The following is a 26,554-nucleotide window of genomic DNA, read 5'->3' on the forward strand; positions in this document are numbered from 1 at the left end:
ATGTGTTTCATCAATTTTGGTTTATTCATCTATTTATAGATGAGCAAAAGTAAGGTAAACTACTGATATTTAATTGCTGACATAAGTATGAGATACTTTGCTTTAATATGTTTATTAAGTGATACTATCAATATTTTGAATATTTTCCATTTCTTTCTACACCTTTTTCCCCATGTATTCTAAAACCGAGCTTCAGAAACCCTCAGAAGTAATGGAGAAAGCTTTAAGAAAGTTAGGAAACTGATGGATGGAAGGAGTCTTAGAAGTGATTGAATTTAATTTCTTGCTTTTGTTTCAAGAACAGGACACATAACATTTTGATTTGCCAAGTTTAATGAGGTACTTTTAAGAAGTGATTCATTGGTCTCTCATCTCTCAATTACATTGTCCCCATAATATTTAACACAAATCAAATTTACGATTCAAGATGAGTTAAAAAATACTTGATAAAATAAACAGAATTGAATTGATAAGGAGAAATCTGAATACATGTACATATTTCAATTTTACAACTGCATTTAGCCAATGATTGGTTCACATCGAGGATACACAACCTTTCCTTCCCGACAAGTTGTTCGAAATGTATGATGTGGTGTCACTCGACGATAACCACGTTGACACATAAATTCAATATTATCTTCCGTTCTAGAGTAAAGTTTTCTATCGTGTTTCCATCTTAACTGTATGTGATGGTTTTTCATTGCTTCTTCTGAAATTACACATGCCTCTAAAGTTAGAGAAAATAAACATGAACCTTTGAGTAATATGCAAATACTTTCTACAGAATTTCAGGGTTTCAAAAACTTTGGTCCAAAAATTCTTCCTCAAACATTTTCCAAACCAATACATTGAAAATCTATAATGAATGAGATACTTTGTTTAGTGTAGTCATTAAGTGTTATAATGAAAGATTCATAATGTCAGTTATCTTATGAAGAGCTTTCATAAAGGAGCCATTGTTGCTTGCACATGAAATTTTCTAACTTTTTTCTATATACAGATATTAATACTTGGTGGTCAAGCATGCAACAGAACGGTTGTTATTTAATCCATAAAAACCCTATTATAAAGAGTTGAACTTCATGCTAAGTACAAGAATTATCCCAGGATCCAAGAGAAGTTTAAAACTTTTACCTAAGCACTTTGGTAGTTCTGACCACTCTCCATTCCGACACACTACTTTTCTATTTCCCCGAAGTTCATAGTAGTCCTGACACTGGTACTCAACAATCATTCCTGAAGGATATACCGACTGCAGGAGTGAGGTAATGTCTCCATTGTCTATTGGTGGAGGAGGCCCACATTTTCCTTGAGAGTCTAAAAAATAATGGTGTTTGCTTTATTCAAAGAACCCTTAAAGTTTTAAATAAATAAAATAATTTGCAGCCAAATATGTCATTTCAAAAATTATGATTTCTCATGACAGAAATGATTTGTTGAAGGAATTTTAATCACTTAAACAGAAATGCACATTTTAAGACCTTATTTTACCACCATGGAAGCACATATAGTACTTTAACAAATATGTCTGCTTTGCAGTGTCCTGATGTTCAAACATGTTTTCTTTCAGAATGTATGCTGGAAAGATGGATAGCTAAGATAAAAAAATAATTTTTACCCTTTTATACAACATGTTGCAGTGTCTGTGAAAGGAAATTTTGGCTTCCATTTCTGGACAAGATGAGGTAAAATTATTTGTGCTTATAACATCTGCTAAGCAATCCTTCTGCCAAGTAAAGGTCCTGAACATATATTTAAAAACCAATACAGGAGACTGTGAAACAAGTAGTAAGTCAATCTGCTTAGGGACCTTGGGATTCAAAGAGTTACATTGAAGAGAGTCCTTGGAGTTTTTATTTTGCCTTCTATGTATCCTGAATGGGCCCCTGAGACTGCAACCCAGAAATAATACAAGTTCAGAAAGAAAAAAAGTCTCAGGAAGCAGTTGATCTCTTTAAGAAAAGGCCCAGGAAAGAGTAGCCTAGCAAGACACAAACAATTTTCACAATACTGACTTAGTCTAGAAATACTACACGAAGTGTACACACTAAGTCCTTGTGTGTACTAAGACCCAGAGACCCCACAGAGACGAAGCCAGAATTGTGCCTGAGTGTCTCCTGCAGATGTACGGTGAGCAGTGCACTGCTACAGGGGCAGGGGCTCTGGGTGCAGTAGACCTGGGTATTCATAAGCCCTCCTGGAGGAGGCTGCAATTAATCCCACCACAGAGCCGCCAAAACTTACACAGGACTGCAGAAACAGACTCTCAGAGGGCACAGACAAAACCTTGTGCACAACAGGACCCAGGAGAAAGAACCAGTGATCCCACAAGAGACCTACAGAGTCTTGCCCATCAGTGTCCAGGAGTCTTCAACAGAGGCATAGGTTGGTGGTGGCCTGCTGCAGGTTTGGGGCATTGAGAGCAGCAGTGCATAAGACCTTTTGAAGGAGGTCACCAGTATCTCCACCAATGTTTGACCACAGGTCAAAGAACAGGGAGGGAACAGGACCCCACCCATAAACAGACAATTGGACTAAAGATTTACTGAGCATGGCCCCTTCCATCAGACCAAGACCCAACTTCCCCTTGAGTCAGTCTCTCTCATCAGGAAGCTTCCATAAGCCTCTTATCCTCATCCATCAGAGGGCAGACAGAATGAAAACCACAATCACAGAAAACTAACCAATCTGATCACATGGACAACAGCCTGGTATTACTCCATGAAACTCTGAGCAATGCCATATAGGGCCTTCAAGTTGGACAGGTCATGGGGGAGAATGCTGACAAAATGTGGTCCACTGGAGAAGGGAATGGCAAACCACTTCAGTATTTTTGCCTTGAGAACCCCATGAGCAGTATGAAAAGACAAAAAGATAGGACACTGAAAGATGAACTCCCCAAGTCGGGAGGTGCAGGAGATCAGTGGAGAGATAATTCCAGGAAGAATGAAGAGACAGAGAAAAAGCAAAAACAACACTCAGTTGTGGGTGTGACTGGTGATGGAAGTAAAGTCTGATGCTGTAAAGAGCACTATTGCATAGGGACGTGGAATGTTAGGTCCATGAATCAAGGCAAATTGGAAGTGGTCAAACAGGAGATGGTAAGATGTTACGATCAGCATTTTAAAAATCAGCAAACTAAAATGGACTTGAATGGGTGAGTTTGACTCAGATGACCAGTATATCTACTACTGTGAGCAAGAATCCCTAAGAAGAGATGGAGTAGCCATGAGAGTCAACAGAACAGTCTGAAATGCAGTGCTAGGATGCAATCTCAAAAATGACAGAATGATTGCTGTTCATTTCCAAGCCAAACCACTGACAAGTAATCCAGGTCTATGCCCTGAACAGTAATGCTGAAGAAGCTGAAGTGGAATGTTTTTCTGAAGACATACAAGGACTTCTAACTAACACGCAAAAAGAAGTCCTTTTCATTATAGGGGACTGGAATGCAATAGTGGGAAGTCAAGAGATACCTGGAGTAACAGGCAAATTTGGCATTAGAGTACAAAATGAAGCAGGGCAAAGGGTTATAAGAGTTTTGCCAAGAGAACAAACTGGTCATAGCAAACACCTTCTTTCAACAACACAAGTGAAAACTCTACACATGGACATCACCAGATGGTCAATACCAAAATCAGATTGATTATATTCTTTGTAGCCAAAGATAGAGAAGCTCTATACAGTCAGTAAAAACAAGACTGGGAGCTGACTGTTACTCAGGTCATGAACTCCTTGTTGCCAAATTCATACTTAAATTCAAGTAAGATGTGAAAACCACTAGACCATTCAGACATGACCTAAGTCAAATCCCTTATGATTAGAGTGGAAGAGATCAACAGATTCAAGAGATTAGATCTGATAAGACAGAATGCCTGAACAACTATGGGCAGTGCTTCCTGACTTTGTACAGGAGGAAGGGATCAAAACCATCCCAAATAAAAAGAAAGGTAAAGAGGCAAAATGGTTGCCTCAGGAGGTGTTAAAAATAGCTGAGAAAAGCAGAGATGCTAAAGGCAAAGGAGAAAAGGAAAGATAAAACCATTTGAATGCAGAGTTCCAAAGAATAGCAAGGAGAGATAAGAAAGCCTTCCTCAGTGATCAGTGCAAAGAAATTGAGGAAAACAATAGAATGGGAAAGACTAGAGATCTCTACAAGAAATTAGAGATACCAAAGGCGTTTCATGCGACGATGGGCACTATAAAGGACAAAAATGGTATGGACCTAACAGAGGTAGGAGATATTAAGAAGAGGTGGCAAGAATAGACAGACCAAGTGAAGTGACCAAGTGAAGTCACTCAGTCGTGTCCGACTCTTTCCAACCCCATGGTCTGTAGCCTACCACGCTCCTCCATTCATGGGATTTTCCAGGCAAAAATACTGGAGTGGGTTGCCACACAGAGGAGCTATACAAAAAAGATCTTCATGACCCAGATAACCACGAAGTTGTGATCACTCATCTAGAGCCAGACATCCTAGACTACAAAGTCAAGTAGTCCTTAGGAAGCATCACGGCGAACATAGCTAGTGGAGGTGATGGTATTCCAGTTGAGCTATTTCAAATCCTAAAACATGATGCTCTTTAAGTGCCGCACTCAATATGCCAGCAAATTCAGCAGTGACCACAGTCTGCAAAATGTCAGTTTTCATTCCAATCCCAAAGAATGTTCCACTACGGTACAGTTGCATTCATCTCACACACTGATAAAGTAATGCTCAAACTTGTCCAAACTAGGCTTCAACATCACGTGACCCATGAAATTCCTGATGTTTAAGTTGGATATAGAAAAGGCAGAGGCAAAGGCTTTGACTGTGTGGATCACAACAAACTATGGAAATTAAATAGATGGTGATACCTGACCTGCCTCCTGAGAAATCTGTATGCAGGTCAAGAAGCCTGCATACAATTAGAATAAGACAAGGAAAAACAAACAGGCCCCAGATCAGGAAACGAGTATATCAAGGCTGTATACTATCACCTTCTTCCTTAACTTATGTGCAGAGTACATCATGCGAAATTCCAAGCTGGATGAAGCATAAGCTGGAATCAATATTGTCAGGAGAAATATCAACAACCTCAGATATGCAGATAACACCACCCTTATGGCAGAAAGTGAAGAATAACTAAAGAGTCTCCTGATGAAAGTGAAAGAGGAGAGTGAAAAAGTTAGCTTAAAAATCAACACTCAGAGAACTAAGGTCATGGCATCTGGTTCCATCACTTCATAGCAAATAGATGGTGAAACAATGGAAACAGTGACAGAATTTTATTTTGGAGGCTCCAAATTCACTGCAGATGGTGGCTGCAGCCATGAAATTAAAAGACACTTGCTCTTTGGAAGAAAAGCTATGGCCTACCTAACAGCACATTAAAACGTAGAGACATTAGTTTGCCAACAAAATTCCATCTAGTGAAAGCTATGATTTTTGCAGTCGTCATGTATAGATGTGAGAATTGGACTATAAAGAAAGGTAAGCATCGAAAAATTGATGCTTTTTAACTGTGGTGTTGGAGAGGATTCTTGAGAGTCCCTTGGACTGCAAGGAGATCAAACCAGTCAATCCTAAAGGAAATCAGTCCTGAATATTCATTGGAAGTGTTGATGATGAAGCTGAAGCTCCAATACTTTGGCCACCGGATGAAAAGAACTGACTCTTTGGAGAAAACCCTGATGCTGGGAAAGATTGAAGGAGGAATGATAAGGGGAAGACAGAGGATGAGGTGGTAGGATGGCATCACTGACTTGATGGATGTAAGTTAAGTTAAGCTCTGGGAGTAGGTGATGGTCGGAGAAACCTGGCGAGCTGCAGTCCATGGGGTTGCAAAGAGTCAAACATGACTGAGCAACTGAACTGAATTGATTTAGTCTAGAAACACGATGGCAGAAACCTCAGACCATCCTTTCCATGCCTTGATCTACAGGGTTTCAGTAAGCAGCCCACATTTCCACCCACATAATGAGTGAACAAGGAACCTCTGCCCTTTCTCCTGGTGTCAGAGGAGGCCAGGTGGGAACCTTAGGCTTGAACCCTACATGGCAGTAATGGAGACCTGATTAATGAAGGAATCCAATAACATTCTTACTCTCAAGATATAAAAGCTCAAGTGTCTGAATACAGTTGAAAATCATTTATCAGACCAAAGACCAGGTAAACTTCAAAAGAGAAAAAACAATCAACAGAAGACAACACTGAGATGACACAGATATGGAAATCACTGGATGATGGTTTTTAAAAATTCAGTACAATTGATAGAACTAGAAAATAGATTATTAGAAAACCACATGGCTACACAATATATTGCAGATGGCAGAAGGATCAATAAGCTTGAATATTAACTAACTTTGAAAATAGACTGAAAATTCACAAACCTTCAAGGACCTGTGGGACCTTCAAAGAACTGTTGAACATGAAGTTGAAAATAAAGAATAAGAGATAAAAAAAAATAATAATGGCTGAGTTCCCTGTGCCATCATTTTCTGATGGCCTAAATGGAAAAGACATACAAAAGAACGGGGATATGTGTATATGTGTAGCTGATTCACTTTGATGTACAGTGACTGACACTATATTGTATCAGTTCAGTTCAGTTCAGTCGCTCAGTCATATCTGACTCTTTGCAACCCCATGAATCACAGCATGCCAGGCCCCGCTGTCCATCACCAACTCCTGGAGTTCACTCAAACTCATGTCCATCGAGTCGGTGATAACATCCAGCCATCTCATTCTCTGTCGTCCCCATCTCCTCCCACCCTCAATCCCTCCTAGCATCAGACTCTTTTCCAATGAGTCAACTCGTCGCATGAGGTGGCCAAAGTATTGCAGTTTCAGCTTCAGCATCAGTCCTTCCAATGAACACCCAGGACTGATCTCCTTTAGAATGGACTGGTTGGATCTCCTTGCAGTCCAAGGGACTCTCAAGAGTCTTCTCCAGCACCACAGCTCAAAACCATCAATTCTTCGGTGATCAGCTTTCTTCACAGTCCAACTCTCACATCCATACATGACCACGGGAAAAACCATAGCCTTGACTAGACAGACCTTGGTTGGCAAAGTAATGTCTCTGCTTTTTAATATGCTATCTAGGTTGGTCATAACTTTCCTTCCAAGGAGTAAGCGTCTTTTAATTTCATGGCTGCAATCACCATCTGCAGTCATTTTGGAGCCCAAAAAAGTAAAGTCTGACACTGTTTCCACTGTTTCCCAATCTATTTCCCATGAAGTGATGGGATCAGATGCCATGATCTTTGTTTTCTGAGTGTTGAGCTTCAAGCCAACATTTTCACTCTCCTCTTTCACTATATTGTATAGGAAATACACTCCAAAATTATTTTTTAAAAATAGGCTCGACGGGAAGATGGCGAAGGAATAGGACAGGGTGGCCACTTTCCCCCCAACAAAATCAACAAAAGAACATTTGAACGCTGAGTAAATCCCACAAAAAAACTTCTGAATACCAGCAGAGGACATCAGGCACTCAGAAAAGCAGCCCATAGTCATCGAAAGGAGGTAGGAAATAGATAAAAAGATAAAAAAAGAGACAAAAGAGGGAGGGACGGAGCTCCCTCCCGGGAAGGGAGGCTTAAAAAAAATAAAAGAGAGAGAGAGAGAGAAGTTTCCAAACACCTGGAAACACTGATGAGTGGAACCTCAGAGGGCCGCAAAACTGGGAGACAAAAGACATAAATAATTAAAACTCACAGACTAAGTGCCCAGAGGAAACTCTCAGCGGAGAAGTGGCGCAGACGCCCGCGCCCCTCACTAGCAGGCGAGGGCTGGGCAGGGAGGCACCGGCAGCAGCGCTTAGAGGGAGAACCGGCGGCGCTTAGAGGGAGAGCCGGCGGTTGCCCTTAGAGGGAGAACGGCTGCGCGCTTGGAGGGAGAACCGGCGCCGGCGCTTAGAGGGAGAGCCGGCGCCCGCGCTTAGAGGGAGAGCCGGCGCCCGCGTGTGGAGGGAGAGCCGGCGCCCACGCTTGGAGGGAGACCCGGCGCCCGCGCTTGGAGGGAGACCCAGCGGCTGCGCTTAGAGGGAGAACGGCTGCGCGCTTGGAGGGAGAACCGGCGGCAGCGCTTAGAGCGAGAACTGGCGCCCACGCTTAGAGGGAGAGCCGGTGCCCGCGCTTGGAGGAAGAACCGGGCTTGGGCGCCCCAGCCCCCAGCCCCCGCCGACGCGGGCGGGGAGGGCAGCCAGCGCCAGGGCTGGGGCAGCCACGGCCCCAGAGAGGCTTCCCTTGCCAAGGTGCAGGCAGGCTTCCTTGCTGGCCAGGACTTCTTGGGTTCGGGCCGGTCAATATCCACCTGAGAAACTGCGCCGGTTGTACCCCCAGAAAACCTAGCGGCAGGGACCGGGAAGGCGATAAGTCGCAGCGACTGTGCTCGCCAAACGCCTGGTCACCTGAGCTGCTAGGACCGGGGAAGGCACAAAACGCAGGCCCAACCAAGTCTGCGCCTTTGTCGAGTACCCGAGGACCTGAACCTGAGCCGCTCAGACCTGGGAAGTGCATGCAACCCAGCACCAGCCGCGGACAGCTTGCAGCAGAGCAAACTAAAGCCTAAGCAGCATAAACAGGGAAAGCACACACGCCTTGAGCAGGAGCATTCCCAGTGTAGCCAAGACACCGCGAGCACTCCCCACAGACGCCAGGGATATTTGTTAGTTGTTCCTCCCTCCCTACAGCAGGACTGAATAAGAGAGCCTGGGGAAAAAAAAAAAAAAGTGTCCACCACCGCATCCTGGTGTCAGGACGGGAGTTAGACACTGAGGAGACCAGAAAACAGAAGAGGGAGAAGCCTTGAGCCTCCTGCAAGAATAAGACTAAAAACCAGAGGCAGAGGCTTAAGGCCAAATCCTGAGAACACCAGAGATCTCCGGTTCCAGAGAACATTAATTGATGGGTACTCATCAAAGGCCTCCATACATACACTGAAACCAGGCACCACCAAACCAGGTCAACAAGTTTCAGTGAAAGACATACTACGCAAGCTATCCAGCAACACAGGAGAATAGCACTGAGCTTCAATATACAGGCTGCCCAAAGCCACCCCAAACCCACGGACATCTCAAACTCATTACTGGACACTTCACTGCACTCCAGAGAGAAGAAATCCAGTTCGACCCACCAGAACATCTACTCAAGCTTCCCTAACCAGGGAACCTTGACAAGTCACCCATCCAACTCCACACACAACGAGGTAACTACATAATAAAGAGAACTTCACAGACTGTCAGAAGACAGAAAGGCCACCCGAACACAGCAATATAAGCAAGATGAAGAGGCAGAGAAATGCCCAACAAGTAAAGGAACAGGATAAATGCCCACCAACACAGACAAAAGAGGAAGATATAGGGAACCTACCCGATAAAGAATTTCAAATATTAATTGTGAAAATGATTCAAAATCTGGAAAGCAAAATGGAGTTACAGATAAATAAACTGGAGAAAAGGATGGAGAAGATGGAAGAAATGTTCAATAAAGAATTAGAGGAAATAAAAAAGAGTCAATATACAATGAATAATACAATAGACGAGATCAGAAACACTCTCGAGGGCACAAACAGTAGAATAACGGAGGCAGAAGACAGGATAAGCGAGCTAGAAGATAGAATTGTAGAAATAAATGAAACAGAGTCGGAAAAAGAAAAAAGAATTTTAAAAAATGAGGACAATATTAGAGACATATAGGACAATATTAAACGCCCCAACATTCGAATCATAGGAGTCCCAGAAGAAGAAGACAAAAAGAAAGACCATGAGAGAATACTCGAGGAGATAATAGTTAAAAATTTCCCTAAAATGGGGAAGGAAATAATCACCCAAGTCCAAGAAACACAGAGAGTCCCTAACAGGATAAACCCAAGGCGAAATACCCCAGGGCACATATTAATCAAATTAACAAAGATCAAACACAAAGAAAAAATATTAAAAGCAGCAAGGGAAAAACAACAAATAACACACAAGGGGATCCCCATAAGGATAACAGCTGATCTTTCAACAGAAACTCTTCAGGCCAGGAGGGAATGGCAAGACATACTTAAAGTGATGAAAGAAAATAACCTACAGCCCAGACTACTGTACCCAGCAAGGATCTCATTCAAATATGAAGGAGAAATCAAAAGCTTTACAGACAAGCAAAAGCTGAGAGAATTCAGCATCACCAAACCAGCTCTTCAACAAATACTAAAGGATCTTCTCTAGACTGGAAACACAGAAAGGGTATATAAACTCGAACCCAAAACAATAAAGAAAATGGCAACGGGATCATACTTATCAATAATCACCTTAAACATAAATGGGTTGAATGCCCCAACCAAAAGATGAAGGCTGGCTGAATGGATACAAAAACAAGACCCCCATATATGTTGTCTACAGGAGACCCACCTCAAAACGAGGGACACATACAGACTGAAAGCGAAGGGCTGGAAAAAGATAGTCCATACAAACAGAGACCAAAAGAAAGCAGGAGTAGCAATACTCATATCAGATAAAATAGACTTTAAAACAAAGGCTGTGAAAAGAGACAAAGAAGGAAACTACATAATGATCAAAGGATCAATCCAAGAAGAAGATATAACAATTATAAATATTTATGCACCCAACATAGGAGCACCGCAATATGTAAGACAATTACTAACAATTATGAAAGGGGAAATTAACAATAACACAGTAATAGTGGGAGACTTTAATACAACACTTACATCTATGGATAGATCAACTAAACAGAAAATTAACAAGGAAACACAAACTTTAAATGATACAATAGACCAGTTAGACCTAATAGATATCTATAGGACATTTCACCCCAAAACAATGAATTTCACCTTTTTCTCAAGTGCACACGGAACCTTTTCCAGGATAGATCACATCCTGGGCCATAAATCTAGCCTTGGTAAATTCAAAAAAATTGAAATCATTCCAAGCATCTTTTCTGACCACAATGCAGTAAGATTAGATCTCAATTACAGGAGAAAAACTATTAAAAATGCCAACATATGGAGGCTGAACAACACACTGCTGAATAACGAACAAATCATAGAAGAAATCAAAAGAGAAATTAAAATATGCATAGAAATGAATGAAAATGAAAACACAACAACCCAAAACCTCTGGGACACTGTAAAAGCAGTGCTAAGGGGCAAGTTCATAGCAATACAGGCACACCTCAAGAAACAAGAAAAAAGTCAAATAAATAACCTAACTCTACATCTAAAGAAACTAGTAAAGGAAGAAATGGAGAACCCCAGGGTTAGCAGAAGGAAAGAAATCATAAAAATTAGGGCAGAGATAAATGCAAAAGAAACAAAAGAGACCATAGCAAAAATCAACAAAGCCAAAAGCTGGTTCTTTGAGAAGGTAAATAAAATTGACAAACCACTAGCCAGACTCATCAAGAAACAAAGGGAGAAGAACCAAATCAATAAAATTAGAAATGAAAAGGGAGAAATCACAACTGACAACACAGAAATACAAAGGATTATTAGAGAATACTATCAGCAATTATATGGCAATAAAATGAATAACTTGGAAGAAATGGACAAATTCCTAGAAAAGTACACCTTGCCAAAACTGAACCAGGAAGAAATAGAAAATCTGAACAGACCCATCACAAGCACGGAACTAGAGGAAGTAATCGGAAAGCTTCCAGCAAACAAAAGCCCAGGTCCAGACGGCTTCACAGCTGAATTCTACCAAAAATTTAGTGAAGAGCTAACACCTATTCTACTCAAACTCTTTCAGAAAATTGCTGAGGAAGGAAAACTTCCAAACTCATTCTATGAGGCCACTATCACCCTAATCCCAAAACCTGGTAAAGATCCCACAAAAAAAGAAAACTACAGGCCAATATCACTGATGAACATAGATGAAAAAATCCTTAACAAAATTCTAGCAATCAGAATCCAACAACATATTAAGAAGATCAAACATCATGACCAAGTGGGCTTTATCCCAGGAATGCAAGGATTCTTCAATATCCACAAATCAATCAATGTAATACACCACATTAACAAACTGAAAAATAAAAATCATATGATTATCTCAATAGATGCAGAGAAAGCCTTTGACAAAATACAACATCCATTTATGATAAAAACTCTCCAGAAAGTGGGAATAGAAGGGACATACCTCAACATAATAAAAGCTATATACGACAAACCCACAGCAAACATTATCCTCAATGGTGAAAAACTGAAAGCATTTCCCCTAAAGTCAGGAACAAGACAAGGGTGCCCACTCTCACCACTACTATTCAACATAGTTCTGGAAGTTTTGGCTACAGCAATCAGAGCAGAAAAAGACATAAAAGGAATACAAATTGGAAAAGAAGAAGTAAAACTTTCACTGTTCGCTGATGACGTGATCCTCTACACAGAAAACCCTAAAGACTCTACCAGAAAACTACTAGAGCTAATCAATGAATACAGTAAAGTTGCAGGATATAAAATCAACACACAGAAATCCCTTGCATTCCTATATGCTAATAATGAGAAAATAGAAAGAGAAATTAAGGAAACTATTCCATTCACTGTTAAAACGAAAAGAATTAAATACTTAGGAATATATCTACCTAAGGAAACAAAAGACTTGTACATAGAAAACTATAAAACACTAGTGAAAGTAATCAAAGAGGACACTAATAGATGGAGAAATATACCGTGTTCATGGATTGGAAGAATAAATATTGTGAAAATGAGTATACTACCCAAATGAATTTATACATTCAATGCAATCCCTATCAAGCTACCAACGATATTTTTCACAGAACTAGAACAAATAATCTCACAATTTGTATGGAAATACAAAAAAACCTCGAATAGCCAAAGCAATCTTGAAGAAGAAAAATGGAACTGGAGGAATTAACCTGCCAGACTTCAGGCTCTACTACAAAGCCACAGTCATCAAGACAGTATGGTACTGGCATAAAGACAGAAATATAGATCAATGGAACAAAATAGAAAGCCCAGAGATAAATCCACGCACCTATGGACACCTTATCTTTGACAAAGGAGGCAAGAATATAAAATGGACAAAAGACAGTCTCTTTAACAAGTGGTGCTAGGAAAACTGGTCAGCCACTTGTAAAAGAATGAAACTAGAACACTTCCTAACACCATACACCAAAATAAACTCAAAATGGATTAGAGAGCTAAATGTAAGACCAGATACTATAAAACTCCTAGAGGAGAACGTAGGCAAAACACTCTCCAACATAAATCACAGCAGGATCCTCCAAGACCCACCTCCCAGAATATTGGAAATAAAAGCAAAAATAAACAAATGGGACCTCATTAAAATCAAAAGCTTCTGCACAGCAAAAGAAACTCTAAGCAAGGTGAAAAGACAGCCTTCAGAATGGGAGACAATAATAGCAAATGAAGCAATTGATAAAGGATTAATCTCCAAAATATACAAGCAGCTCCTGCAGCTCAATTCCAGAAAACTAAGTGACCCAATCAAAAAATGGGCCAAAGAACTAAACAGACATTTCTCCAAAGAAGACATACAGATGGCTAACAAACACATGAAAACATGCTCAACATCCCTCATAATCAGAGAAATGCAAATCAAAACCACAATGAGATTCCATTTCACACCAGTCAGAATGGCTGCTATCCAAAAGTCTACATGCAATAAATGCTGGAGAGGGTGTGGAGAGAAGGGAACCCTCTTACACTGTTGGTGGGAATGCAAACTAGTACAGCCACTATGGAGAAGAGTGTGGAGATTCCTCACAAAACTGGAAATAGAACTGCCATATGATCCAGCAATTGCACTCCTGGGCATACACACCGAGGAAACCAGAATTGAAAGAGACACATGTACTCCAATGTTCATTGCAGCACTGTTTATAATAGCCAGGACATGGAAGCAACCTAGATGTCCATCTGCAGATGAATGGATAAGAAAGCTTTGGTACATATACACAATGGAGTATTTTTCAGCCATCAAGAAGAATGCATTTGAATCAGTTTTAATGAGGTGGATGAAATTGGAGCCAATTATACAGAGTGAAGTAAGCCAGAAAGAAAAACATCAATACAGTATACTAACGCATATATATGGAATTTAGAAAGATGGAAACCTGAACCCTGTATACGAGACTGCAAAAGAGACATAGACATACAGAACAGTCTTTGGGACTCTGTGGGAGAGGGTGAAAGTGGGATGATAGGGGAGAACGGCATTGTAGCATGTATATTATCATAAGTGACCGGTCCAGGTTCGACGCATGATACAGGATGCCTGGGGCTGGTGCACGGGAATGACATGGAGGGAGGATATTGGGAGGAGGGAGGTGGGAGGGGGATTCGGGAGGGAGAGCACATGTACACCCGGGGCGGATTCATGTCAATGTATGACAAAACCAACCAATATATTAATGTAAGGTAATTTGCCTCCAATAAAATAAATAAATAAAAATAATGGCTGATAATTTCTCAAATAGGGCATATGACTTAGCAACTAACAAAAAACAACAGCTACATATTAAAACTGCTCAATGAATTCCAAATGGAGCCAAAGAACTTAATGTCAAGATGCATCATAATCAGTTCCTGTTGTGTTGTTCAGTCACTCAATTGTTTTTGACTCTTTGAATACCCCATGGACTGTAGCAAGCCAAGCTTCCCTGTCCTTCATTAACTCCCGGAGTTTGCTCACAGTCATGTCCATTCTGTCGATCATGCCATCCAACCATCTCATCTTCTGATGTCCCTTCTCCTTCTGCCCTTAAACTTTTCCAACATCAGGGTCTTTTCCAGTGAGTCAGTTCTTCTCATCAGGTGGCCAAAATACTAGAGCTTCAACTTAAGCATCAGTCCTTCCAATGAATATTCAGGACTGATTTCTTTAGGATTGACTGGCTGGATCTCCTTGCAGTCTAAGGGACTCTCAACAGTCTTCTCCAGCACCACACTTCAAAGTATCAATTCTTTGGTACTCAGCCTTCTTTGTGGTCAAACATTCACATCCATATATGATTGCTTGAAAAACCATAACTTTGACAATAAGAACCCTTGCTGGTAAAGTGATGATTCTGCTTCTTATCATGCTGTCAGTGTTTTCATAGCTTTTCTTCCAAGGAGGAAGTGTCTTTTAATTTCATGGCTGCAGTCACCATCACAGTGATTGTGAAGCCGAAAATAATGAAGTCTCTCACTGTTTCCATTTTTCCCCATTTTTGCCATGCAGTGATGGAACCCGATACCATGATCTTCGTTTTTTGAATGTGGTTTTAAGCTAGCTTTTTCAGTCTCCTCTTCCACCGTCATCAAGGGGCTCTTTAGTTCCTCTTTGCTTCATGCCATTAGTGTGATGTCATCTGTGTATCTGAGGTTATTGGTATTTTTTCTGGCAATCTTGATTCCAGCCTGGTATTTTGTATGATGTTAAATTAGCAGGGTGACAATATACAGCCTTGACATACTCCTTTCCCAAATTTGAACCAGTTTGTTATTTCATTCCAGTTCTAACTGTTGCATCTTGACCTGCATACAGATTTCTCAAGAAGCAGGCAAGGTGCTCAAGTATTCCCAACTCTGTAAGAATTTTCCACAGTTGTGATCCAGACAGTCAAAGACTTTAGTGTAGTCAATGAAGCAGAATGTTTCTGCAATTCCTTTGCTTTTTCTATGATCCAACGGATGTTGTCAGTTTAATCTGTAGTTCTTCCATCTTTCTAAATTTAGCTTGTACATATCAAAGTTCTCAGTACACATGTTGAAATTTATCTTGAAGGATGTTGAGTATTACCTTGCTAGCATGTGAAATTGGAGAAAGCGATGGCACCCCACTCCAGTACTCTTGCCTGGAAAAATCCCATGGAAGGAGGAGCCTGTTAGACTGCAGTTCATGGGGTCACAAAGAGTTGGACATGACTGAGCGACTTCACTTTCAATTTTCACTTTCCACTTTCATGCACTGGAGAAGGAAATGGCAACCTCTCCAGTGTTCTTGTCTGGAGAATCCCAGGGATGGCAGAGCCTGGTGGGCTGCCGTCTGTGGGGTCGCACAGAGTCGGACACGACTGAAGCGATTTGGCAGCAGCAGCAGCATATGAAATGAGCCCAGTTGTGTTGTGGTAGCATGAACATTCTTTGGCATTGCCCTTCTAGAGCCTGGGATTAAAAACTGACCTTTTCCATTTCTATAGACACTGCTGAGTTTTCCAAACTTGCTGACATATTTAGTGCAGTACTTTCACAGCATCATCTTTTAGGATTTTAAATAGCTCAGCTGGAATCAAATCACCTCCACTAGCTTTGTTTATAGTGATGCCCACTTGACTTCACACTCCAGGATTTCTGGCTCCAGGTAAGTGATCATATCACTGTGGTTATCCAGGTCATTAACTCCTTTTCTGTACAATTCTTCTGTATATTCTTGCCACCTCTTCTTAATATCCTCTGCTTCTCTTAGGGCCATACCATTTCTGTTGTTTACTATGCCCTTCATCACATGAAATGTTCCCTTGTTCTCTCTAATTTTCTTGAAGACATCTCTAGTCTTCCCCATTGTATTTCTTTCCTCTATTGTTTTGCATTGCTCAGTTAACAAGGCTTTCTTATCTCTCCTTGCTATTCTTTGACATTCTTCATTCAGATGGGTATATTTTCCCTTTTGTCCTTTGCGCTTTGCTTCTCTTCTTTTCTCACCTCTTTGTAAGGCCTTCTCAGAAAGCCATTTTGAATTGTCACATTTCTGTTTCTTGGGGATGGTTTTGCTCACCGCCTCCTCTACAAACTTACAAACCTCCATCCATAGTTCTTCAGGCACTCTCTCAGACCTAATCCCTTGAATCTTTTTATCCCTTCCACTATATAATCATAAAGGAGTGGAATGGCCTAGAGGTCTTCCCTGCTTTCTTCAAGTCTGAGTTTCACAATAAGGACCCCATGATCTGAGCCACAGTCAGCTTCCAGTCTTGGTTTTGCCAACTGTATAGAGCTTCTCAATCTTTGACTGCAAAGAATATAATCATTCTGATTTCGGTATGACCATCTCATAATGTCCATGTGTAGAATTGTCTCTTGTGTTTTTGAAGACGGTGTTTTCTATGACCCATGTCTTCTCCTATCAAAACTCTTTAGCCTTTCCCCTGCTTCATTTTGTACTCCAAGGCCAAACTTGCCTGTTACTGTTACTCCAGGTATCTCGTTATTTCTACTTTTGCATTCCAGTTCCCTATATGAAAAGAAGACTTTTGTTTGTTTGTTTTGATGTTTTGATCTAGCTCATTTGGTAAAGAATCTGCCTGCAGTGCAGGAGACCCCGGTTCAATGTCTGAGTTGGGAAGATCTGCTGTAGATGGGATAGACTACCACTCCGGTATTCTTGGGCTTCCCTTGTGGTTCAGCTGGTAAAGAATCTGTCTGCAATACAGGAGACCTGAGTTCGATCCCTGGGTTTGGAAGATCCCCTGGAGAAGGGAAAGGCTACCCACTCCAGATTTCTGGCCTGGAGAATTCCATGGATTGTACAGTCCATGGGGTCACAAAGAGTCGGACAGAACTGATCAATTTTCACTTTCATTTTCTATCTAGAATGTAATGTAAGTCTTCAAAGAACCAGTCAAGTTCATATACTTTGACATTAGTGGGTGGGACATAGACGAGGATTACTGTGATTTTAAGTGACTTGCCTTGGAAATGAATGGATATAATTTTGTCGTTTATAAGAATGCACCCAAGTACTGCATTTCAGAATCTTTTGTTGGCTGTGAGGGTTACTCCATTTCTCCTAAGGAATTCTTGCCCATAGTAGTAGATATAATGGTCATCTGAATTAAATTCGCCCGTTCCTGTCCATTTCAATTCACTGATTCATAAGTCTTGATGTCATAATAAGTACCATACTTTTTTAATGTCTAGAGCTTTGTAGTATAGTCTGAAGTTAGGGAGTGTCATTCTTCCAGCTCCATTTTTCTTTCTCAAGATTGCTTTGTCTATTTTTGGCCTTTTGTGTCTCCATTCAAATTTTAAGGTCTTTTTTTTTCCTAGTTCTGTGAAAAATTGCCATTGGTAATTATATACAGATTGCACTGAATCTGTAGATTGCTTTGGGTAGTACAGTCATTTTGACAATATTGATTTTTCTAATTGAGGATAATGGTATATCCTTCCATCTGTTTTTGTCTTCAATTTCTTTCATTAGTGTACTACAGTTTTCAGATTACAGATCTTCTGTGTCCTTAGGTTTATTCCTAGGTATTTTATTCTTCTCCAAAGAAGACATGTACATGGCCAAGACACCCATGAAAAGATGTTCATATCACTAATTATTAGAGAGAGTCAAATCAAAACTACAGCATGATATCCCTTCAGTTCAGTTCAGTTCAGTCGCTCAGTCGTGTCCGACTCTTTGCAACCCCATGAATCACAGCACACCAGGCCTCCCTGTCCATCACCAACTCCCGGAATTCACTCAAACCCATGTCCATCGAGCTGGTGATGCCATCCAGCCATCTCATTCTCTGTCATCCCCGTCTCCTCCTGCCCCCAATCCCTCCCAGCATCAGACTCTTTTCCAGTGAGTCAACTCGTCGCATGAGGTGGCCAAAGTATTGGAGTCTCAGTCTCAGCATCAGTCCTTCCAATGATATCCCTTAACATGAGTCAAAAGAGCTATCATCAAAAAATCCACAAACAATATGCTGGCAATTATGTGGAGAGAAGGTAACCCTCCTACACTGTTACTTGATACAGCCACTATGGTGAACAGCATGTACACTCCTTTGAAAACTAAAAGTAGAGCTACCATATGACCCTGCAATCTCATCCCTGGGCATGGATCTGGTGAAAAACTTGGTCTAAGAGGAAACACACACCCTAATGTTCATTGCAGCACTGTTTACAGTAGTCATGATATGGAATCAACATAAATGTCCATCAACAGAGAAATGGATCAAGAAGACGTGGTACATATATACAATGGAATATTACTTATCCATTTAAAGAATGAAATAGTGTCATTTGCAAAAATATGGATGGACCTAGAGAGTGTTATACTAAGTGAAGTTAGCCAGACAGAGAAGGAGAAAATTCGTAAGAAAACCCCCTATATGTGGAATCTTAAAATAAATTTTGCAAACAAACTTATTTATGGAACAGAAACAGACTCACAGTCTTAAAGAAGGAATTTATGGTTGCCAGAGGGAATGATGGGAGAAGAGATAGTTAGGGAATTTGGGTGGACATGAACACACTGCTATTTTTAAAGTGGATGACCAATAAGCACCTACTGTATAGCACAGGGAACTCTGTGGAGTGTAATGTGGCAGATATGATAGGAAGGGAGTTTGAGGGAGAAAGGTCACATGCATATGTGTGGCTGAGTCCCTTCTCTGTTTACCTGAAGTTAACACAACAGTGTTAATTGGCTATACACTAATACTAAATTAAAAGTTTAAAAAGATTCATCATAATCAAATCTGAAACTTACAGAAAAAATCTCATAAGCAGCTTGATAGATATGCAATACTTATTTGGGATAAATATTATGCAATACGTATTTGGAAAAAAGGATTCAAGCATCGGTAGAAATTTCATTGATGACCATAGAGCCAGGAAGGAGTGAGAACATTTTTCCAAAGCTGGATGAAAATAATTGTCAACTCCAAATTATATACCTTGTAAACTATCCTTTTGAATTAAAGGGAGAAAGAAAGAATCTCCTGGATAAAGCAAAACTGAGAGAATTTGTCTCCAGAAGAACAATACTTAACAACTTTTCAAAAGAAAGCAAAATAGAAAAAGAATTGAGATTTTAGAATGGAGATTTTTTTTAAAAAATAAGGGTAAATATAATAAGAGCATGATTTCCCTGCTGATTTTAACATAGTTTTGCAAAATTGTCATCTGATATGGTGCTCAAAGTATATAGAGAGGATACTAGAGACATTTATGTTAAAAATGTGGAGAGAACCAATAAATCTAAATGGAAGTAAGCATTCCACATTTCATCTGAGGTGGTAGAATGTCAGCAACAGTAGGGAATGATAAACTACCTATGTGTAGCTTAATACCTAGAGAGACTACCAAGAAAACCATGCAAAGACATAAACTCAAAAACAATGCAGATCCAAGTTAAATTATTTTATAATGGTCAAAAATCCACAAGGAAGACAAGAAAAGAAAAACGTTGAGAAATGAAGGAAAAACACACAAAACAAAAAAGAAAATGGCAGACTGCCCCTAATAGTTAATAAGTCACTGTAAATATAATTGGTCTTAAATACATCAATTAAAAACCTGAAAATGGCAGGGTAGACACCTAAACAAGACACAACTGTATGTCGTCTAAATAAAAAGTCACTTCAAACAGGAAAACATTTCAAGTGGAGAATGCAAAAATTACACACCAGGAAAAAGTTAACTTGAAAACCGAGAAGTGGCTAATATACTTCTTGGTTTGGATTCCCATCCTGTCTGATCTCTAAACACTGAAGTGTCCCAGTACCAAGTTTCAGACTATCTTTATGTGTACACTAATTTCCTGAGTGAGTTCAGCTAGTTATTGTTCAGTCACCAAGTCGTGTCTAACACTTTGTGACACCACGGACTACACATGTCAGGTTTCCAGGTCCCTGACCTCTCCTGGAGTTGCCCAAGTTCATGTCCATTGAATCAGTGATGTCACCCAAACATCTCATCTCCTATCACCCTCTTCTCTGTCTGCCTTCAACCTTTCCCAGTTCCAGGGCCTTTTCCAATGAATCAGCTTTTTACATTAAGCTTAGCTTGAGGATTTTGAACATAACCATACTAGCATGGGAGATGACTGCAATTGTCTGATGATCTGAACATTTTTTATTACTGCTCTTCTTGGGCATTGGGGAGGATTGACTTTTTCCACTCCAGTGACTACTGCTTGGTTTCCCAAATTTGCTGACATAATGAGTGTAGCACTTTTGTAGCATCATCCTGTAGAATTTTGAATAGCTCTGCTGGAGCTGAGCTAGTAACGTAGCTTTAAATATCATCCATAGGTACAGCTGCCCACATCTATGTCAGATTTTGTGATCAGGCCCCAGCTGTTTATTCCATGTCTCAAAGTGGAATTTCTTGGGCTGTTAAATGTAACTATGGTATCTTCTACATACTTATTCTCCATAAAACAACTGACTATCTTAATGTTTAAGACAGGAAATGTCCCATGATTCCAACTACTCAAATCTGGTCAACACTGTCATAAAATAAACACATTAGATTACATATTCAGACCAAAAAAGACCTGGATTTTCAGGACCATTTTTTTTTCTGCAACTAAAAATTGTTCCAGAAAAGCTACTTCATCCTAATTTTGATTCAATATATTTTGTTCTTAATATATTCTCTAAATTGGGTGGACAGGGTGAGTAAGATACTCTACCTTTGCACTGAGGTGGTTTGGTCCAAGTTCCATTTAAACATACGACATCTATCTCCCCAAAAAGGTCATAATTCCCTATGCATTCGTAACGTGCTTTCTCACCACTTTGATATCTAGACTTCTGATTTTGTATAATAGCATTTTCCACTTGAGGAGGATTCACACAGGAAACGTCTGAATAGAAAGGTAAAAAAGTATCTCTATCATAATGATTATCATGAACAGCAAGGAGGAAATAGAATGTCAAATATATTCCATGGTCGTTTCGATTCAACAGTTAATCTATCATGAAAGACTGCTAGTTTTCATCAGTTTGTATGTAAGGTTAAAGGAAAGGAAATAAAGCAATATTTTTCAGCAGAAATTAAACTTCTGTATCTTAAATCTCTCCCCTATACTTCACTAGAAAAGTGAGACACAATTTTTAGGCCACTGAAAAAAAGAGTTTTCCTGGAAATCTGTTTTTGAGGTTAGTAAAATAAAAATTAAAAAGTATACAAATTCACAATGAATTTACAAACCATAAGGAAAACATGATAAAAATATCATTTGACATCAAGATTTGGTTTACATTCATCCTGTTTATGAGATATAACTTTAGGGCCTTTCAGAAAATAAACACAGTAGCTTCTTCTTTGGAGACTTGATCAAGAATTAACACAGTTTGAAGAACACTATAGTTGCAGGAAGAAGATGATTAATTAAAGATCTGAACAGAAGATCTGGAAAAATAATAGAAAAATAAAGTATAAATTTACAAAACTATACTTTAATGATATTTTGGAGCAAATGCTAAGGACACCACCATCAATGATGTATATTCCTCAGTGTGACTCAGGGGATGCAGAGGCTGTAACTACAAGAGGCTGTAGCCATGGGTCCTAAACTGAAATATACACAGAATTCCTTGGGATTCATCAAAACATTGTCAGAGTTGCAGCCCCAGAGGTTTAGATTCAACGAGTGAGCCTGTGAATCTGCTTGCATATCTAACAGTTTACAGAATGTGCTGAGAATGCTCTGCCAGGACTGTGCTTTGACAACTATTGGGCTGCTGCTGCTGCTAAGTCACTTCAGTCATGTCCGACTCTGTGTGACCCCATAGACGGAAGCCCACCAGGCTCCCCCATCCCTGGGATTCTTCAGGCAAGAACAAGGGAGTGGGTTGCCATTTCCTTCTGCAATGTGTGAAAGTGAAAAGTGAAGTCGCTCAGTCATGTCTGACCCTTAGCGACCCCATGGACTGCAGCCTACCAGGCTCCTCCATCCATGGGATTTTCTAGGTAATAGTACTGGAGTGGCTTGCCACTATTGGGCTACAATACCAAAAACCAGGAACACAAGTCCATCCCTTTTATGGTCAACCACAGACTGTTTGACCTGGCCTAAAAGTAATCTATGTCCATTTAATGATAGTGGAGGCAATTTTCTACATTATATTATTTCAGGTACTTATATCAATTTAAAAATTTTACCAAAGTACCTCTGCATGCTGGCCTTCCTATCCATTTGCTCTTAATACACTGTATGGTATTAGATCCATCCAACTGATAATATGATAGACACTTAAAAGCCACTTCTTCTCCTGACTTATAGAAATCTTTCTCCCGATCTATGAGTACAGCATCATCAAAGGTGGGCAAGTTAACACAATTTGTGCCTGAAAGAAAAAAGAATATGCATTTGTTTAGTATATCTTTAAAGATTCATAGCGACCACTGATTATATTCCAGAAAATAGTTACATATCAAACCGATGAATATTTACAGCATTTCTCTTATACCTTGAGACAAATGTCAGAAATCTTGATTTATTCACAGTGACTGTCTCTATATTATCCAAAATGCAACATGGGATGGTGACATTCTAAGAGGTAGAGCTGCATACTTCTCAAATTTAAATTCTCTTCTCTCACATCAGCCCAACTAAATTATGAATGTTTCTACTTTTTGCTTTTATAAAAATGTTACCTTGAGTTATGTTAAATGCCTTAGAAAATTGCATATTACAAAGAAATGATTGATAAATTAACAGCAAAGCAAACTGAGTAGTGGTAAGAGTAGAGTTCAACCATGGTACAGGAACAGAGACCAGAAATCTGAGATGTATATCAAAGGATGTTCAAACTGCACCCAAAATGATATGAAACAGATAATTATGTGTTATCAAATTGCCAACCTCCATTGGATCACAGAAAAAGCAAGGGAATTCCAGAAAAAACATCTACTTCTGCTTCATTGACTGTGCTAGAAACCTTGACTGTGTAGATCACAACAAACTGTGGAAAATTCTTGAAAAGATGGGACTACCAGACCTCCTTACCTTCCTCCTGAGAAAACTCTATGCAGGTGAAGAAGTAACAGTTAGATCCATACATGGACAATTGACTGGCTCAAAATTGGGAAAAGAGTACTTCAAGGGTGTATATTGTCATCCTGCCTATTTAAGTTATATGCAGAGTACATCGCAAAATGCCTGGCTGGATGAAGCTCAAGCTGGCATCAAGATTGCCATGAGAAATACCAATAACCTCAGCTATGCCTCAGATGACACCACCTTAATGGCAGAAAGTAAAGAGGAACTAAAGGGCCTCTTGTTGAAGGTGGAAGAAGCGACTGAAAAAGCTGGCTTAAAACTCAACATTCAAAAAATGCAGATCACGGCATCTGGTCCTATCACTGCATGGCAAATAGATGGGTAAAAAATGGAAACAGTGACAGACTTCGTTTTCCTGGGCTCTAAAATCACTGTGGATGGTCACTGCAGCCATGAAATTAAAAGACGCTTGCTCCTTGGAAGAAAAGCTATGACAAACCTCTACAGCACATTAAAAAGCAGAGACATCACTTTGCCAACAAAGGTCCACCTAGCCAAAGCTATGACTTTCCCAGTACTCATGTACGATTTGAGAGTTGGACATTAAAGAAGGCTGAGTGCCAAAGAATTTATACTTTCGAACTGTGGTGCTGGAGAAGACTCTTGAGAGTCCCTTGCACTGCAAGATCAAACCAGTCAATCCTAAAAGAAATCGACCCTGAATATTCCTTGGATGGACTGATGCTGAAGCTGAAGCTCCAATACTTTGTTCACATGATACAAAGAGCTGACTTATGGAAAAGACCCTGATGCTGGGAAAGATTGAGGGCAGGAGGAGAAGGGGACAGCAAACGATGAGATGGTTGAATGGCATCACCGATTCAATGGACATTAGTTTAAGCAAACACAAGGAGACAGTGAAGGACAGGGTTGCCTGGCTTGCTACAGTCCATAGGGTCGCAAAGAATCAGAAACAACTGAATGACTGAACTACAGCAACGAATCAAACTTTTATTATTTCTAGGGTTATTAATTCTCTACCAGAATTCAGAACTTGTCATAGATACCTTGTTAAATTCTATAATTACTGCTTAATTTCATATTTGGGCCATTTATGCTTTGAATTAAAAGATATTTGTCAGTTTTAGAATAAAAGGAAAAACACTATACTTATGCAATCTTGTGGACGAGACCATTCCCCTCCTAAACATCTTATAGATGCAGGTCCATCAGTTCCAAACCCTTCATCACAGTCGTAAGTAACTTCTTCTCCATATTGGTAACTGTTTTTCTTGTGAGATACAACACCATTCTGTATATAAGGTGGAAGCCCACAAGGACGTCCTGGGAAGAAATGAAAGAATGATTTCATGTTTTCTTACATTGAAATTTAATTTGATATACTGGTCAACATATTAGGTAGTTTTACTTGAGAATAATAAATCATTATACAGGAACTTCCATGACATGGGAGGAAAGTGCACAAATTTTTCCTAAAATTACCATTCTGTGTGTGTCCACTTGAGCAAGAACTTGAAACTGAAATTACCAATATATAAAAGAAACCATCAGTACTTCTCTAACCAATCATGAGTAATAAAAGAAAAACACATTGAGACTCCACACATGATCTTAGGAAAAGTGCTATCAATTGTAAGAAATTAAAAGGGACATTTTAGGGAAGACAATAGGACATTTTTTTGAAACTTGGATAGGAATATAAATAGGTTTACTAATATAAATAGTTAGGTTTAATTTTATTGCACATCCAGTGTTAATATAATTGCCAGATTGAAAAGTGATTCTCTACAGAACAAATGGAATTATTAATAACAGAAATGATTAATTTTATATGTCAAATTTGATTTAATGTATAAATATAAACATTTTATTTTAATACATAGGTGAAGTCGCTCAGTCATGTCCGACTCTTTGCGATCCCACGGACTGTAGCCTACCAGACCCTTCCATCCATGGGATTTTCCAGGCAAGAATACTGGAGTGGGTTGTCATTTCCTTCTCCAGAAGTGACCTATAAATAGATAAGTTATTTGATATATTTAGAAATCTAATGGATCGAGTCTCATGACTGATGACAATTGATTAGTTTTAATGAATGGTACTGAAATAGATTTTGGTTTGCCTAGTGTCCTCACCTACACACTGAGGTGGAGAGCTCCACTTTCCCATGTGGCATATTATCACATTATTTTCAGATATCTCGAAGCTTTCTTCACAAGTATAACTTAACTTCGTGCCATGTGCGTACAGCCTTTGTTCATGTATTTCTCTCCTTTCTTCTGCAGAGCTAGATGAGTTAATGGTTCCATGGTCTATTTGAGGTGGTTGAGAACATCCAATTTTTTCTATATGAAGTACAGAGGTCAAAGAGATAAGTACAAATATAATCTTTAAATTAAAAATATTAATATAATCAAATATTACTTTTGATTTTAAAATAAGAATAAAAAGAAAAGAATACTCAGAACAATTTACAGAATTTTAAAACTGACAGATACTTGAAACTTGCAAGCTATTTGTCTCCATAAACACTATGCTGCTACCACTTGTTCGATATGCCCCTTCGTCCTTTTTTAAATGAATTTCTTATTGAAATGCTGGATGTATACCAGTATGTTAGCTTCAAATGTCTTACAAAATGATTTTACTTTTACATACATTATAAAATGACTAGAAGTATGTCTACTAACAATAGTTCCTAACAAATTTATTACAATATTATTGACCATATTCTGTATGCTGTATATTACATCCCCCTGGCTTCCTTATTACATAACTGGAGTTTGTACTTCAAATCCCCTGTATCTACTTTGCAACCCCCTGCTCCTTTCTTGCAACAACTCACTAATTTT

At 39.5% G+C, this 26,554-nt stretch overlaps 1 protein-coding gene across 2 annotated transcripts in view; it reads right to left on the reverse strand.

The window, feature by feature from the left end:
• Positions 1–315: 315 nt before the first annotated feature.
• CFH (complement factor H) overlaps positions 316–26,554 on the reverse strand; it is a 146,662-nt gene continuing 120,423 nt past the window's right edge. Inside the window, exons 17-22 of one of the 2 annotated variants that reach the window (XM_055419935.2) lie at positions 25,838–26,047; positions 24,852–25,025; positions 22,849–23,025; positions 21,366–21,539; positions 1,135–1,317; positions 316–727 (exon numbers count right to left, since the gene is read on the reverse strand). In XM_055419935.2, coding sequence (XP_055275910.2) covers positions 519–727; positions 1,135–1,317; positions 21,366–21,539; positions 22,849–23,025; positions 24,852–25,025; positions 25,838–26,047 — 1,127 coding nt within the window. In that variant the 3' untranslated portion in view covers positions 316–518. The remainder of the gene's footprint in view (positions 728–1,134; positions 1,318–21,365; positions 21,540–22,848; positions 23,026–24,851; positions 25,026–25,837; positions 26,048–26,554) is intronic. The other variant, XM_055419936.2, reaches the window with a different exon arrangement.

This window comes from Moschus berezovskii, chromosome 17 (assembly GCF_049115385.1).
Source record: "Moschus berezovskii isolate FMDL1 chromosome 17, NW_MosBer_1.0, whole genome shotgun sequence".
In the NCBI taxonomy this organism is placed as follows: domain Eukaryota; kingdom Metazoa; phylum Chordata; class Mammalia; order Artiodactyla; family Moschidae; genus Moschus; species Moschus berezovskii.